The 17,840-nt window shown below is 44.8% G+C and overlaps 1 protein-coding gene across 1 annotated transcript in view; it reads left to right on the top strand.

The window, feature by feature from the left end:
- Nucleotides 1-17,840, top strand: part of HDGFL3 (HDGF like 3) — a 37,076-nt gene that overhangs the window by 11,752 nt on the left and 7,484 nt on the right. The window contains exons 2-5 of the mRNA XM_042875696.1: nucleotides 9,337-9,413; nucleotides 12,086-12,224; nucleotides 13,518-13,676; nucleotides 15,429-15,575. Of these exons, the coding sequence (XP_042731630.1) occupies nucleotides 9,337-9,413; nucleotides 12,086-12,224; nucleotides 13,518-13,676; nucleotides 15,429-15,575 (522 nt within the window). The remainder of the gene's footprint in view (nucleotides 1-9,336; nucleotides 9,414-12,085; nucleotides 12,225-13,517; nucleotides 13,677-15,428; nucleotides 15,576-17,840) is intronic.

Genomic DNA, 17,840 nt, shown 5'->3' with positions numbered 1-17,840 from the left:
TTACAGAAGTAAAAGTAAGCAACAGTTCAAATTAAAATTTTGAATATTGACTGAAAGTTGTATAGTTGGAGAGCACTGATTTGTGCATCCGGATCCTAGGATATATCTGTTTATTTGGTGCTCCTGGATGTCCTTCCCAGGTCCAGATATACATCTCATTCATTAAGTTCTCTCTGCTGTGTAATTGCCTTTTCCTAGTTGCATGCACAAGATGAGTCCAAAATACATTATTTCTTTACAGCTGCTTGATAGAACAAAACGGCAGCCTGATTTAAAATATGGTGATTTGGGAAGAAAGCTGTGTCTGGAGTGAACTTTGTAACCTCTGTAACGCAACTGAGCTGAGACACCGGGTTTTGTAGACAGCTTGTGTTCATGGGTATGCCCCATTCCAGTAGTTACTGAAAGGTAACACAAAATAGTTACATAGGCAAGTACAGTTTAACTCACTGGATGGAAAGAAAGCATAGTACTAATCAGTCTTCATCCTACACGTACCTAAACATGTAGGCAACTCCAAGCCTGTGATGAAAACTTATAAACTAGAGCCTAAATCAGAGTACTCACTTGATTAAGACCTTTACGTAGTGTTTCTGATCTGAACTTATTTAATAAGTATATTTTTAGAATAGTGGTGAGCCACCCTAGCACTGGCTGCTGTCATGCTGATCTGTTCCACTTGTCTGTGATGCTAATGTCATTTACAACTCTAAGAAATATATCATCTTCATTTCATTATTACATTTGAGTGATTTTTTTAATTTTATTTCTAACACGGTTTAGTAATTAGGATTTAAGTGCCTAAGTTCATACGTACGGTTTGGAGTGCTTTGAATATTTTAAGTAAGGGGTTTCATTCCCATAAGCCATCGCTTGAGGTTGTTTTGTTTTGAGGTAAGTATTTATTTGTTTTCATAAACACAGTTGTTACTCTTTTCAGCTATATCTAAGTAAATTTAAGCAATGTAATGCTTTTGATCAAGGCTAAATGAGGGCTGTCATCTGGAGGTTGTGGGCACGGAAAACAGGCAGGTGAAAGGAGTATGACTTGGCCTGGAAAAACTCATTCCTAATTCTCTTCAGGCAGACAGATTAACATTCCTGAGAGTTTAACTGAGGCGGAGGGTCTTTGCAGAGAACACATCTGATGCTGCAGTGACAGCAGGGGGATCAAAGGAAGCCCAGGAAATACACACAGGTGGGGTCTGACTGCTCCATGGACACCACTCTGAACGTGTGGATCTTGTCAAACAAAGCAGGGGTTTCAGTGACCCAGTGGCAGGAGTTGCACCTTAGCAAAACAGCGTGCCAGCTGCATCGGTCAGCTTTGTGGCACAACAGACACTGGGGCAGTAATGAAAACAGCTGTTTGTGGACACTTGCTCAGTTTACTGTGACCCAAGGCTGTGTACTCTTGCTTTTCTGCAGGTACAGATCTGCAGTTTGTCAACAGTTAGCAAGAAAGCCTGACTTTGAATGAAAAGTGATTGCAGATTTCTGTTTCATTGGCTTGCAGTTAGTTTTCATGGTTTCTCATTCCCCATGGACTGACTACGTGTTGTTGTATACGTGATTTGCACAACAAAATAATTGGACCTGGATGCCAATGGTATTTGGTGATTGCTGTTAATCTCGTACCCCCAAAATCCAAACTCAGACCTTCATACTGCTGGAGGGTCACAGCAACAAAGATTGCTGCAGTGCCCTAATGTTACTTGTACTCATTAGCTGTGCCTACAGCTAACAAAACCTCCCCCTCCTAGAGGAGAAAGGTTTGCTGTTCCCAGAGGCCAAGGTGACTGCAACCTTCCAGGTACCCAAGCTGGCACCTCACTGCAGCAGGTGAGTCAGGCTGTTCCCTTCTTTGTCTCTCAGACCTTTGTGTCCCCCCCCCATAAGCTATGGGTTTGTACCTTCAGTTTCCATCAGTCATGTTTCCTTACTCAGAACAATTCTAAACACAAGCTGTAGTGTCAACAGGGCTTTGCGTACTTTGTGGGAAGCTGGGCCAGATCTTGCACCTGAGCTAGCAGTATTCTTCAGCCTGAAATTTGTGCCATTCTATCCGTCTTAACTGAGTCTTTGGGGCAGTGCTTTGCACTGGAAAAAAAATAGTAAATACAGCCAGCTGAGCTGGGGAGATTGCAGCCCTCCAGAAGGGTGCTTTCCTTTTGTCTCTAAGCTTGCCAAAGGGAGTGTAAGGACCTTCAGCACTTCTTTCAGTAACAACTTGGACAGGGAAGTACAGAGCATTGGGCAGGTTTAGCTGATGGGCTTTGAGTACAAAACTTGGTTGTATTATCTAAGCAAATGTCAGTGCTCTGGGTGTGCTGCATCTGGTTGGAAAGGTTCTGATCAAACCGACTGGGCAAAATGTCCTATCTCATTAATAGCACGTTTTTTCTTAAAACAACAAACATGAATGAAATAGTAAAATACCAGCATTTTGAAGGCCTAAAAATATTCCTCAGCCTCACATGTTCTTAAAGCATTATTCATTCACTCCTTCCTGCAGATCTGATGTGATGGGGCAGGGTGCAATGGGCATTTAGGGGAGGGAAATGGTGTGATGTTCGTGTCCCTTTGGCTTACTAGGAGAGAGAGGCAAGAGAAAAACTTGATGTTTGTTTGTGTTTAGTCCTGACGGTTCTCATTTGTTGTGTTTTGACTGCTAAATTAGTTTTTATTTGCTGTTTGTCTTCCAAACATGTTATTGTATGTTCTTTTCTTGCACTCTTTTAATATTTCAAGACAAAAATATTTGTAGTAAGATGATAAAGTAGAATAACTAAATGTTGTCATCAGAAAGCACTCAGTGAGGAGTTGGTGGGCTCAGAGATTTGCTCAGGTGGATGCATGTTGCAGACTAGTTGATAACAGGGATAATTCAAAGGAGAATCAAACTTCACTGTGCTTATACTTATACTAGGTAATCAGAAGTAAATGCAACGTGCCTCAGGACTGGCAGGGTTAGAAATGAACAGCCTCTCACCACCTCTTCACAAGTAAAAAGTAATTTTGTGAGCCATGAAACTTAAGAAGATCATTTTTCTCTGGCACACCTTTGTGTGGGTTCCCTGCTGACTTGCGCTGCAGCTCAGTTTGCTCTGCAAGCTGCCTCTCAGCACATCCACTGCTTGTCTGTCTGTCCTCTGATGGACAGCCTGTTTGTCACAAAACATGGGGACTCTTAGCAGCCCTTTGTCCTTTTCTCTTCTGTCCAATGTGGCCAACTTGGCTGGAGTTATTAAAGGTAAGAATCTGTCTGATAATTGTGTGATCCTTTCACATCCTTTCACTTCCTTAGGAAACAGACTGGAGGAAGGAAAAAAAAAACTCCCAGTGTTAGCACTATTGCTTCACTACAAGTGGCAGGGAAACATTTCATTTGGAGAAAATGGAGCAGTTTTGCAATAGCCTAACTTTGGTGTGTGGGCACTGGGAGGATTACAGCTTGGTGACATGAAATCCTCATCTGACCCTGCTGAAAGCGTGTTCTCCTGGCAACACCTGGCTCCTCATTGGTGGGCCTCGGGTGCTTGTTAGTAAATGCCATTGTGCCCATGTGTAATGAGTAAAGGAGAGCAGCAGCGTGGCCAAGGTCATCCCAGAGGCTGTTGGCAGAGTCTTTGTATCTGCTGAACCTCCAGCATCCCCGTCCTCCAGCCCTGGAAGCTCGTGGAGGCCTTGAATCACACCAACAGCTCTGTTACCTACAAAGCTGTGAGTACAGATCCTAGTCATGCAGAACTAAGCTTTGGCCCCGTTTTCATAGTGAAGATGAAAGCCGCTCTGCCAAAAGTGCATTTCAACTTTTTGTCTTAAAAATATGCTGATAATTAGGAATGTAAAGGGGCAGAACTCAGCTGCAGGATTGCTCATTTTTCCTGGCGAGACACTGCCTGCCAGCATTGTTTGGGCTCCAACTAACCCTTCGTTGTCTTCTATCTCGTTGAGGTCCTGAGCGTGCACAGAAAAAAGGATTTATGTCTTTATATCATCATTTCTGGCTGTCTGCAGGATCCCCTTCAGCCATTTTCAGCAGTGCTCAAAAGTATGCTCTGCTGTTTTTAATCTTGTTTTGCTTTTTGTTTTTGCTGGTGGCACTCTTCCATGCCCGGAGACTTTCTTAATTTTTTACTTTTGTAGCTGTGCAGTTCCACCTTATTAAGCTGGATTCTGCTTCTGGTCTCACCCTTCACAGGGTTATCTCTTTTAATGGGTGAAAAAGTGCATATGCCAGCATTCTGCACTGGGAGTTCTAGTGTGTGATGTGTGTCAGGGAGAGAGCTGTGCTCTGCTTCAAGTACTGTATAGTCCTGAGAAAGGAGAGCAAAATTCTGCAGTCTCCAACCAGATCTAGTTGGATCGTTGTTGAATATTACAAAACTTGAGTCCCAATTAGAAGGTTGGATTATATATATTTTTAATTATCCTTGTGATTATTTAAATTTTAGGATCCTTTGGGGGGAAAAAAAAAGTATTTTTTACATTTTTACTGAGCAGTATTTTAAACAATGGTTTAGAAAAGATATTGCTGTGCTGCTGGCTCCCAGTAGCATCAGCTATTAAGAAGTGTGTTAAATCCATGTGAATAAAAATGACACATTCTTGAAACACAAAATATCCTATTATAACAATGTATTCTGAAGAGCATTGCTCTTATCCATTTAGAGCTATGCTGATAAGCTAACTGCAGATCAAGCTGCTTGCATGTGTTGGGCAATAGTGAGCAGCTCGAACCACTTTCCAGCAAAAATACCATAGGCCTTTGCTTGACTGCTGTGCCAGGACTCCAGAGATTTCAGTGGGAGATACAGATCTCTGCAATGCTTCTGTGTACTTTTGCCAATCAAAGGCGTTTACAGCATGTCAAAACAATCAGTGATTACTGCTCTGCAGTTTTAAGTTCCTTTTGCAAAAGAAAAGGACTTGTTCTTGTGCTTGCAGTGCCCACATAAGCATCTCTGCGTGCACAGTAAAGCTTTCTTGTTTGTGTGCGTGGACCTGGTAGATATTTTTGCAGACTGTATGGGTTTTTGCCAGTGTAGAATTGTGTTGGAACATAATGGATCAAGATCTGGGAACTGTTCTGGTCCAGGAGTCACCCCGACGGACTGGAATTCATGCTTCTGACTGGCAGCATATCTGCAGCACAGGGGTTTTGGGCAGCCCTGCTGTCCCTCAGAGTGATGGGATGGACCTGGGATGCCCTTTGCTGTGCTGGGCAGAGCTGCCTCTGCCTTGGCTGCCGCAGTAACGTAAGCCTCTGCAGGAAGCTGCTTTCTGTAGGCACACAGACAGGGCTTGCAGCTCTGTCAGAGAGACATGTTTCCCATTTTGCAGGGAATGCAAATGCAGAGCAGAACACCCAGGAGGGGCTGCATTGCCTCTGCTCCCGCACCAGCCCTCCCAGGGAGCAGATCTGCCTCGTCCTGCAGGGGATGGTTTGTGGACAGGGAGCCCTGCTGTTCCTGGGGGGGCAGCTCGGTGCTGGGGCTGTGGGGCTGCAGCTGTAGTCTGTGCCCCCCGGCTGAGCCCCTCTGCTCCTGAGCCGGCATGAGCAATGGGAGGACTACTGAAGGCAGGCTGAGAGCAGGCTGGGAGCACTACCTGAGAGGTCAGCAATTACTCAGCATTGCCGAGAGCAGCGTATTCAATCTGCTTATGCATCCTAGCCTGCACGCCACAATGTAGGCAGGCAGATTTCTTGCTTCCATGCTGGTAGCCCCTAGCAACACCATTTCATAAAGCCCTGCCCTGGGTTGAGAGGTCCAGGCTGCATTTTCTGTGCAGCATTCCTGACCCTAGAAGCCTGGCATCTGTTTACCGAATGAAAAAGCACAGTTACATCTTTAAAGCTCTGCTGCTTGGTTGGCAAGCAAACGTTGGGAAGTGCAGCTCTGCTGAGGCTGTGCAAAAAGAAAGCGATTGTGATTCATTAAGCAGATGACAGCAATGGGAGGAAAGAGGATAAAACTTGAAATCTGAAACCACCTGCGTTAATTTTAGCCATAATGGAAGCGGCTGTCCATGATGTTGCTGCACTATCAGATTTGCACGCCATGCGCTGCTCTCCCCACGCCCGTGGCAGTGAGCTGCAGCCCGCTGCTCTGCTCTTTGGATGCGGGTTATAGAATCTGTTTGCTTCCTTCCAGCAGCAAAATGCAGCAGCAGCCTGGTAGCCTGATGGTGGAGTCATTAGGGAGGTTTCTGTGACTACAGCGCTGTGCCCCAGCACGGGTGCACTCATCTCTTTTGTTCCCGGTTCCAAGCAGCGATGCCTCCCTCACCCGTGCGCTCACACACCCGCGCTCTTTCTCTCTCCCTCCCTCCCTCTCTGCCTTTGATCTTGCTGATATGGGGAAAAATATCAGCTCCAAATCTTCAGCATATTTAACCAAAGCATCTGGTAGGATGGGAATAATTTGTGACCGAGTGCAGCAGCAGGGGGCTGCAGTACGGTTGCTTGTACTGCTTGCTTTCCATTACGACAAAACGGCAGCAATCACCAAGGAGTGCTGGGGCTGTTCTGCAGCTAAATAAGCACTCAGAGCCTTGCCATTCACAGGGGGCTGAGGTTGGGTGCTGGGAACAGAGAAAGCTTGCATCTCCTGCTCCCTCATTTACAGTTGGTGGAAGAGGTCTTCCTGAATGGCAGAGAAGGTCTCATCCTTCCCTAGATTCCCTGGAGTTTTTGTCACAGATGTAAATGGCTGTAAGACATTGCCACTGCTTCATATTTGGCCCTATTATAGTGCAGGAGAGAGAAGCCTGAGAGATGGGAGGCTCAAGGCAAAACCATCAAAGGCATGAGAAATCCTGACCTCAGCTGCACAGTCAAACATTTAAGCGAGAGCATTAGCAGCCTGTCCTTGAGCTGTTTACTGCAGATTGATGCTGCGTGTGTATGTGCATGAAAACTTCCACAAGCTATGAAAAGTTTCTTACGGCTCCCTGCAGTGATACCCAGTCAGAAGGGCACTAAAGGACTGTGGGAACAAAGGACTATGCTGTGACATGGGGAGCAGGTGAGAGGTGTGTGACAGATGTGTGTGCATCCCTTGCCCTGTCTGGTGCTGCTCCTTAGCCAGCAGTGTGAGTTGCTGGGAATATGACAAGGGGCTTAACTGCCCTGGGACACTGCTTATGAGAAGATCCTTACTGCCTTGTAGTGCAGCACGATGTCTGATGTAAGATCTCTGTTCCTTTCTGGTCAGCATTCCCTGCTAAGCATGTCTTCATTCCTCCGCATTACTGATCATTTACAGCTGCTAGCTTTATTTCCTGAGAAAGCCTTAAAGGGCTGAGGCAACTGGACTGTGCTGTTCTGCAATGCAGCCAAAGCTGGCTCCACATTTCAGGCAACTGAAGAGATCTCCTGTCTTGTTCCAGCAGACGTTGTATGTCTCAGTCACAGGAGCCCACATTTTTCTGGGCTCTTGTCTGTCTCTGGACATCGTCCTTGTCACCACGCAGAGGAGGCTGGCTGTGGTGCTCAGGCAGTCAAGGTGTATTATCCCAGAGCTTGGTAAACTGCCAGCACAGCCTTTGTTGCTCCAAAGCGTAGCATTGAGCAGCATATGATGTGTTGTGGAGTGAGATGTATTATCTCCCTGCCTTGCTATCAGTTTGTAAAGTGAGTTACAGTGTTTTCCCCTTCATACTTTCTCTCGCTGTTACAGTCTAATAACTGTATTTAAGTCATGAATTATTGAACTAATAATCACATTATGGGCACTTACTTAAAAACAAATAGTGAATGTCAGAAAATAATGAGTTCTGGAGAAATATCTGGCAATCTTTTTCCTGTATATTGCCGGTGATGAAGAGGCCCTCCAACAGCCTGTTGTGTTGTTTGTGTGCTTTCTTGCATGCAGCTGAATGAGAACTGAATGGGAGCCTCCACCTTCCAGCAGCGTGTATCTTCCCTTTGTGTGCATATGAGTAGCGCATTCTCCTTTTATTTATCAATTCATCAGCTGTGTTAAATAAGAGAAGGGTGCCAGCACAGTGCTGCAGCCTGCACTGCTATGCCCCTGGCTGCAGGGCATGGTCTGGAGGTCTCATCCATTCTCTAACTTAGGCATAATTTCACTTAGGCCTAGAAGACGAGCACCCAGTCCTTTCGCAGAGAGGAGCCCTGTGATGTTCCAAACAAGGCTCTGGTTTCTCTGTCCCCCGTGGTGTCCTTTCAGCAAGACTAAAAGGACCTGAATTAGTGTCAGCGCTCAGGGAGTTGCACAGCCAGCAGATGCTTTACAGTGAAGGAGAACATCCTTTGAAAACAATCTGGTGTTTATTAATCAACAAGAATTCAGTGTTTGGGGTCCTTCAGCTGGAATAAAGAAGAGAAGCACATGTGGGCCTGGCCTCCTGAGTGAAAACAGGCAGGTTGCTTCTCTTGGCTGCACTGAAGAGCAGATTTCTTATGGCAGTGGTATGTCAGCACCTTGCTTTCAGTTCCAGTGACATTTGGCAGGATTCTGTATGCTTAAGTTCAGATGGAATTGTTTAAAATGCAGGCAGCAAGCCACTCACCTGCTCTGTAGTGTTGCCCTATAGGTTTTTAGATTCACTGGGCTCTCACTTCTTAGCCAGAGTTTTCTGGGTACTTCATTTTAGATGCTCACATATGCCCAGAAGCATCATTTCTGGTAGGACAGGCACTGTCTTGGAGTCATCAAGGTTGGAAAAAATCTCACAAATTATCGAATCACAGAATCATTAAGGTTGGAAAGTCTACTAAGATCATCGAGCCCAACAATCAACCCATCGCCACCCTGTGCACTGTTGGGCCCCGTGTTATTTGAAGCTGCACTTTGTTTCTGGTTTGTACGGATAGGCACCTGGGCTCTGCTGTTCTGTTGCAGGAGACTGTGAACTTTGAACTGGACAAGATGGAGGGGCGGGGGAATGGCCAAAAGCAGGCATTAGGGCTCCAGGGAAAGGAGAGTGCAGGAGCCTCTTCCCTGATGTGCGCTGTGTTCCACTCTGAGTGCCACCATCACCACCAGTGTGAGGTGGGCTGGTGTTGCTGCTCCAGAGTCTCAGAGATGCCATTTGTTCCCCACTTGCTGTAGGAGTTATTTAGGTAACCCTGTGAGACAGACAAATTACCCTCCAGGCTTTTAGAAGGCAGTATCCAAGTTTAACAGTAAAATTAAGCAGACCAGATTTTATCACCTTCATGTATTGCAATGCTTATGAAATCATCAAAACCTTGCCCGTTGATCTTCTGGTGTCTCTCCAAAGTGTTTCTGTCACAGCTGGGCAGGGGCTCTGCCACAAGGCCCCACCGTTTGTAGTAATGCTGTGTCCTTTTCTGTCTCACAGATTGATGAACTCCCTGAAGGAGCTGTGAAGCCTCCAGCAAATAAATACCCCATCTTTTTTTTTGGGACTCATGAAACGTAAGTGAACAAGCAAGGTGTTTTCCATTGAGAATTTCATCTACTTCAGCTGAAGTTGCCTCCACTGGTTTTATTGGAACAAATCCTAACTAAAGCCATTGGGAGACTAGAGATAAGTCATATGAGCCTAGCTTGTTTGTGTTAACTTACCAGAGTGAAACCTGAAGGTAGGTGTACATGATAGCAGAGATCAGGCTGTTGTATTCAGACACGTTTGGGCTCCTGCCCTGGATGAGAACTCAGTAAGATGAAAGGAAGCAGACCCCAGAGTCTCACGCAATCCTCATATAGCTTTGAAATATATGCATTCCTTTGAGATTTGTGCTGGGGATATTGTGGGATGGAGCTCTCACAAGTGCTGGAAGAACAGAGCTGGCTGACCTGGCAGGAGAGAAAGGGATCAGAACAGAGAGGGGAAGTTAGGTCTCATAGTAATTGCTACAAATACAGAGTTTCGCCTTGTCAGCCTCTAGCCTATTTTAAACTGTAGTTTAAAAAGTATCTGAGCTAGTTTTTAAAAAATCACCATTTCCATTTGGCATGTAATGTTTACATTTTAAAGCTCTCCTACTTGCAAAGAACATGCTTTTTTGGAAATTTTTAAGAAAAGAGACACGAAAAAATGAAATTCTGATCACATTTTAAATTCAGTTCTAGAGGTTTGAAGTTATAGTCAATGCTTTTGTTTTCTTCTGAGTTTTACAGATACTCCATAACATAACAAGGTCCCCAGCTCATGCATCATGTTTCATTTTTAAGACCCTTAAGGATAGTTTCTGCATAATCAAAATCAAAATAGCTTCTAGTTAAAATATTTCCTGCTGCTGCTGTAATGAAATAATCAGACGTTTTTATATGTTGTAAAGTACTACTGCTATCATGAGGTTATCTAAGAAGATAAACAATAAATAAACTTTTGATGCTTTGAAATCAGAAACCAAAATGAAATCTTAAACTTTTTCCCTCAAAATGGTTCTCAAGAAAAAAATCGGCCTGCTGTTATTGTGAGTGAATGAGCCCCAAATTGCTAATCTCTTTTGTTTTGTACTTCAGTAGTCTGTGATCTTACTGCAGCATCTGAAAGCGGGAAGCATTTTGTAGTTATTACCCTGGTAATCGAGGAAGCCTTACTGTCAATAATGTGGATTGCAGCTCATGAGTTTTATAACTGAGCAGTAGAAACTGTGACACACTCCCATGGCAATGAATGCATTTCAAGGACGTGGACAAATTTTCAGTGTTCACTATACATGGAATCACACATAAGACTGCATAAATATTTCCAGACGTTAGTGCTGAGAGAAATTGAGGAAAGTTATGGAAAGTTTCCTAAGGTTTCTCTTTGTTACTTGTGTTAGAGGTGCTTGTTCTTGTTGATGTCGGGCAGATCGCTGCGGCTCAGAAGCCCACCTGCACGAATGGGCAGCTTCTGCACCCAGCATGTCAGGAGAATAACTGAGTTGTGAGGGTGGGCTTCCAGACCCTGCACTCACAGAGAGCACAGAGTGAGCTGCAATTGCTGAGATGGTCAGGAAAGTAGGACAGTGATTATAGTGTAGGACAGTGAAACTTCTTCAGCTCTGGTCCTTGGTGACATGGAATCTTCCGTGTGGGAATGAAGCATTGTGTTATGATTTTAACTTCACATTTTTAATGCAACTTGTGGATAGGGGCCTGCTTTGCAGGGGGCTGGACTCAGTGATCTCTAGAGGTCCCTTCCAGCCCCTCCAGTTCTGCGATTAGCTCTCCTTGTACTGCAATACAGAGCGCAGGAAGCACCAGATACAGAGAGTCAATGGAAAGAAAGTGGTGCTTTCTTCAGTTTTATACAAGAACTTAGAATTGTGCTGTAAATTAAGCAAAGTAGGATAAATGACCATTCTCTTTGTTTTTACATGCATTGTGGTGTCTGTACCTAAGATTAGTTGGTACAGCATGTAGCTGACATGGAGCAGCAGGGCACAAACTCTTCCTTTGCTGTGCTGTCTGAAAAACAATTTGGCCACAAGCACCCTGTGTGTCTCATTGTTTCCTTGTATTACTCATCTGCCTATACTCGCCCATTGTTTCTTCTTATACAAAATTATAAGATTTTTGGGAAAGAGAACATTTTTATTGTGCTTGCACAGAACCCAGCACGTGGGGGCTCGTTCCATGGAAGAAGCTGGTAGTGTTGATGATGATAAATTCCCCTGCTTTTTCTGTCCAGTAGTACGAGGGGCATGGTTTTGCCCCTGAGTTCTAGGCATTCCTTAAATGCTTTCTCTTTTCCTACGATATTATTTTTAGGCCTTTGTGGAATTGTAACACATAGGATTGGAAGTTTGCTCCCTTGCTATTGCAGGCAATTACGTCATGTAATCCCTTTCATAAACTGTTTGAGTGCCAGTTCCCAGCAGCAGTTAATATAATAAATGAGACTCAGTTTAGTTGTTTCTAGAGAGACACAGCATGATTTTGCAACATCAAACATGGGGATGGTGAGCCAGTCCATGAAATCAGACTCACAGCAGTAACCTAAAGCCAGTGGGTAGGCAAATGAAGAAATAAAATGAAAAACAAAAAATGAGAATGAGTAGAAGAATAAGAAAAACGTTTACTCTGTTAATGTTTTTAATTTGAACAGGAGGAGTCTAAGTCCTTTTTTGTGTCTTACCTTTGTTAAAATGCAGTGCGTTCCTGGGGCCCAAAGACCTTTTCCCATATAAAGAATACAAAGATAAGTTTGGGAAGTCGAACAAACGAAAAGGATTTAATGAAGGCCTGTGGGAAATAGAAAACAACCCTGGAGTAAAGTTTACTGGATATCAGGTAAATGAGTTTCACTTCTATTTCTCCTTATCTTTCTTGTTTCCTTCTTTGAAGACTTCTTATCTATGTAAACGTTGCATGAGTGATGATGGAATGGCCTGGTTTTGCTGCAGCTAAAAAGTTTCACAGCTGGTGATTGGAGTAACAGAAAATAGAAAGACAACTGTAGTCCTGCACTCTGTGACAAACTGAGCTTCAATCGTGCTGCAGAGCCCTTTGCTTCCTCTGATATTCTGGGGTAGTGAAGGGGAAGATTCTGCAGCACATTTAGCTGCATTAAAAATGGAAGGTTTTATTTACTCCCCCAAACCACAACTTCTTTCTGTTGTTTATTTTTATATCAAGTTTAGTGCATTTTACCCAGACCTCGAGGTCGTGGCACTTTTGATCTTTACATTGGTCACATACAGTACATAGGATACCCCTGTCTGTGTTGTGAGGGGTGAGAAGGCAGTTTGGGGCTGCTGTTCCCAGACTGTAGCTGCTGTGCAACAGCTCTCCCTGTTGGAGGTCAGGAGGAAAAAGTCAGCACAGCTGGGGGGAGAGGGAGAAGAGCAGTCAGTGGGCTGTATAAAGCCAGAGAACTTTTCTCATTAAAAAATGGGGTCCTTTGAAGGTAGAAATCACCTCCAGAAGATAGCAAACGCCTATTACATTATTAGCAGAAACCCTTACAAACCAGAGATACAGACCACCTGCAGACAAGCTGCTGCCCCTCTCTGTTCCTGTTTTATATTTTCAGCTCTGCAGATGTTTTGCATACACTTGGGGATTTAAAAAAAATGTAGTGAATAGGCTGTGGGAGATGGGCTGTCAAAGAGCTCTCAGCCTTCTGGTCAGTGTTTGCTTTTTCCTAATACTTTTTCTTGCCCTTTGGGGAGCCCATAACAGCCATCTTTTCTCCAGAATAAGTCTCCCCTGTTCAGCCAAAAGCCACGGGTTTCCATAGCTTTGCCCAAAGTAGAACTCACCAGGTCTCTCCACAGCCCTGAATTCTGCAGCCCATGCACTTTTGTTATCAGATCAGTTTCTGTGTAAATCCTTCAGAATGTGCTATCCCAGGATCTGTATCTAATAACCATTTTCAAGTGGTGACTGAGAAAACTGCCTTTACAGTCCTTTCTCTTGGTAATTGCAAGAATATCCTGAGCTCTTCCTGTCTAGAATGATTAAAGTGTGAGTTCTCTATTACTAGGGCTTTCTGTTAATTCAGAACAGCTACACTACAGAATGTAGTGATATTTTTGTTATTTATATTCGTATTGTTATTCTGTCACTACTGTTACTTTAAAGGCAATTCAGCAACAGAGCTCATCAGAAACTGAGGGAGAAGGAGGAAATACAGCAGATGCCAGCAGTGAGGAGGAAGGTGATCGGGTAGAAGAGGATGGAAAAGGCAAAAGAAAGAACGAAAAAGCAGGCTCAAAACGAAAAAAATCCTACACTTCAAAGGTAATCTTCTGAGTTTTTCCATAGTTACCCATGTGCATTTATAATCAAGACATCATGCACCTCGTGGCAATCCGTCCTTTCTTCTTTAGCATTTTAATTCCGCTACCATAACCATGGCGTTCAACCAAGACAAGGGAAAGTGCTCTTGCTGTTTGAGACAGCCTTGGAGAGGCAGCAGTTGAAATTCTCTACCCTGTTCTTGTGCTTATGCTTTGAGAAGGTATATGGAAAGAGTTCAGAAAGGCTGGAAAGAAAATTCATTCAAAGTTAGCCAGAAATTCTCAGAGTTTTCAAGGAGTTGAGGAGTTAGATACATTTAGAGTCCCCATAAGGAGCAATTGAAATGCTTAAGAGTTGTGCACCTTGCAGAATGTGAGCTGAGGTTTGGTCCTTGTCTAGGAGAATTCAAGCTTACTTCTTCCATCTTGGAGATGTGTGACTGCCCCACATATTGTGGTAAAAGGCAGCGTAGGGTCAGGTGTGCTCAGCTTCTCCCATTGTAGCTGTCTGTAAAATACTTCAGTACAGTAAACAACAGAATGGGAGTGAGGAAGAGCTGTTCAGGTTGCCCAGAGAGGTGGTGGGTGCTCTGTCCCTGGAGACACTGCAGGTCAGGCAGGACGGGGCTCTGAGCAGCTGGTCAGCTGTAGGTGTCCCTGTTCAGTGCAGGGGAGTTGGACCAGATGGCCTTGAAGGGTCCCTTCCAACTCAAACCATCCTTTGATTCTGTGATTCTAAGAACTAATTCTGTAAGCAAGAAGTAGGGTAATTAATTACTTTCATTTTAGTGCTTGCCCTACCCTGTGAATATCTAAGTAGCAGCACAGGTGAGAAAGCTAAGGGTAGTGTGTCTCAGGGGGCCTTGTAATGGCTGGCCAATGTAATCACCTGTGCAGGTGACAACTGTAGGTTGAAATGCATTCTTCTCTTGACATCTGTGTGAAAGGGAGCAATGCTGTAGTCATTTCTCCAGTTCTGTGCCCACCTCCATATCTGTCCTTTGCTTAAAAAACTGTTGAAGGTCTGGCAGTCACATTCATTCACATTCATGTTATTCTTCTGGACGTGAAAAATAATGGAAATGAAAAGAAGCAAGCAAACAATATGATACAGGTTTAATTTGGGGAGGAGCAGGGGCTTTTGTGGTTCATCTGCTGAACAAAGTCTTTTAAGTAATTTCACCCCCTTTGTATGTTTTACATTAGGAATTCAGGTCTGGTCTACCATCTTCTCTGCAGAAGATTCTGGGCAAACAGAGGATTAGGAAAATGGTGGCTTAATGCCACAGTTTATCCTTTTGTACTGTAGAATTGCATAACATAAAGGGAGTAGGAAAGATATATTGGTTCCACATGGCCTTAATGTTAATTTATTAAAGCTGACAGCACTAAAAAATATGGAAAGCAGTTCTGCTAATGTTATTCTCATTTTACATCTCTGTGTTTAATCAAAACTTTTGTCAAGCTGGCACCATCTGTTTCATTAACTAACAAAACCTACAGGTGACCCAACACTAATACCCATCTCCTATTACTGTGTCTGTGTTACAGTCAGCTGTGCTGCCAACCTGTGTTGAACACAGAATATCTTTTTGCTTCACTGATGTCAGTAGCTCCAACTACTTTTCACCCCACGTATCCTCCCCAGTATACACATGATCAGGCAGATCTGCATTGCAGATACATTATAAAAGTGTCTTTCTAAGGCTGAAGCTCAGTTTTTGCTTTATAACTTTGTTGTTGATCATTTTAGAAATCCTCCAAGCAGTCACGGAAATCTCCTGGAGATGAAGATGATAAGGACTGCAAAGAGGAAGAAAATAAGAGCAGCTCTGATGCTGGGGATGCAGGCAATGACACAAGAAACACTTCTTCAGATTTGCAGAAAACCAGTGAAGGGGTAATCTTTCATTAGTATAATTCTCTGTACATGTGATTTGCTCCCAGAAGGCTGTGAAGTTACGGGTGAAAGGCATTGTGTCACAGTGATCTGTGCATACCACGTGCAGATCCTTCTGCATTGCATTTCAGCAGGTAGAATGTGTCTAGAACAGAAACATGGGGCTGGTCCCCCCAACCAATCCAAATTTTGCCCTAGTTAAATGGTGGAATGAGAAAAGATGCTGTAAGCACTATTTTTGTTCCAGCACTTGCATGGATGTCAGCTGAGAGTAACTCCTGAAAACCATGAGTTGCAATGATGCAAAGTTGATGCGAGAGCAGAATCAGACTGTTTGCACAATGCATTTTGCCTCACTGAAGAGCCTGCTTATCCTTTCACACCTGTTTAAAAGCTGTTCCATCCCACAGACTTCTTTAGAGTTCATGAGGATTCCTGTGCACCTTACAGTCTCTGCATATTGCAGATTTTAGGGCAGACCTTGCCTTGGGATATGGCCTTCCAAGGAGAAGGTGTGCAATGTATTGTATGCAATAGCATATATATTTAGTTTTTAATGTGTGTATACATAAAATTTGTGTATACACATATATTTAATTATATATAGTGTATATATCATTGTATGCAGTTTCAGACACCCTCCTTGTATGCTTATGTCAGTGGTGTGTTTGTGTCAGCATTTTGTCACGACCACGGCAAAAGAGAGGAAAGCTGCAGTGCGGAGTATTGGCATGGGGATTGGTTAATCATCCCTTTAACAACCAGCACTATTTCTGTGCCTTTGGAGCAACACAAGCCTCTGTGCTCCAGCACTTACTGCTCCTCTCAGAACCAGTCTTGCATGGTTGGTTCCCCTGCCAAGGCTCTGATGCATGGCCAGCAGCCGAGCTGTGCTGTCATCAGAGCTGCTGAGTGACATGGATTCCAGGTGTGAGAGGGAACCTGACAGCACATGCTCCCTTCTGACGTTGCTGAGGTGCCTCAGCACCCAGCTGCATGCTCAGCTTCAGCCCAGAAAACACAGCCTGTGGGGAGCTGCTGTCATCTCGTGCTTAAGACTCCTCCCAGAGCTTCCTGCCTCCGTGTCTCTCTGAGGTACAAAGCATCAGGCTTGTGGCTCTTTGCCTTGTGAAGATTTTGGTGTGTGGCTCCTGTGGTCAGGACTCTGCCATTCTCCCAGTACAAGGAGGTGCCAGCCCAGCACCTCCCTCGAACCATCCGGGGGCTGCAGTGCATGGCTGTGTTCTGGCCGGCGAACACTGAGCGCCTTCCTGTCCTCAAAGAGGTGTTTGTGTGGAAAAAAATGACTGCAGTGGCTGTCTGAGCTGGCAAGAGGTTTAAGAAGGTTTGCTTTGTTTCCCAGGTTTGTAGCAGTGTCAGGGGATGGCTGTGAACTTCAGTCATATTCTCTGTGTAAGAACCAAACGTTTCCTGAGTTAAGTCAGCCACGGATTCAGTGACAAAAGTCCCCAAATCCAATCCCTGCTATTCTGTGTCAATAGCAGCACGAGCCGCCCGGCTCATCCACCGTCAGATGGCGCCAAGAGAACAGGTAGAAGTCTTGTAGAAAGAATCGGTGAGGCAGAGGAAAGAAAAGGTTTCCCATGGAGGCTGTGATGCCCCAGCCCTGGAGGCATTCGAGGCCAGGCTGGATGTGGCTCTGGGCAGCCTGCTCTGGTGGTTGGCGATCCTGCATGTAGCAGGGGGTTGAAACTGGATGATCTTTGTGGTCCTTTCCAACCATTCTGTGATTCTAGGAAAAGGATGAGTTTGGGGCGTTTTGAGCAGGGAGCTGCATTACCCTGTGCTGGTTACCCGCCGGGGCTGGCGGGCTGGGAGGTGCTGCACAGCTGTGGGGACGTGGAGCCCCGGCCGTCCCACAGTGTGCCCACACAGGGGCTGAGCGGTGTGAGCAGATCTGGTCTTCCTAACGTGAGGGAGCAGTTGTGTTTGGCAAAGCCTGGCCCTCCAGCTGCGGGCTGTCCCCCTCTCCGGGTCAGAGGAGCTCTGTCTCAGGCACACCTGAGGGGATGCTCCTGAAAAATTATCTGGAGCCGAGCCGTGGCCGCAGCGCCTTCCCCTGCAGTTTGTTAATGAAATGCCTGGCCTCCAGGGGGCAGAGGAAAGCTCAGAAATGGCCTTCCTAAAGACTCAAAGCTCAGAGCAAATAAAAGTATTTCCAGCACGATGATGACTTTTTTCAGCCAATTTCATACCTTCCAAGGGCTCAGCTCGAGATGTTTTTTTATCCCTGGGATTGACAAA

The sequence above is a fragment of the Lagopus leucura genome, unplaced genomic scaffold, assembly GCF_019238085.1.
Source record: "Lagopus leucura isolate 7727_CA_CO unplaced genomic scaffold, USGS_WTPT01 Super-Scaffold_100015, whole genome shotgun sequence".
Taxonomy (NCBI): Eukaryota; Metazoa; Chordata; class Aves; order Galliformes; family Phasianidae; genus Lagopus; species Lagopus leucura.
The sequence above is the reverse complement of the archived record's forward strand: the minus strand, read 5'-3'. Positions and strand labels throughout refer to the sequence as shown.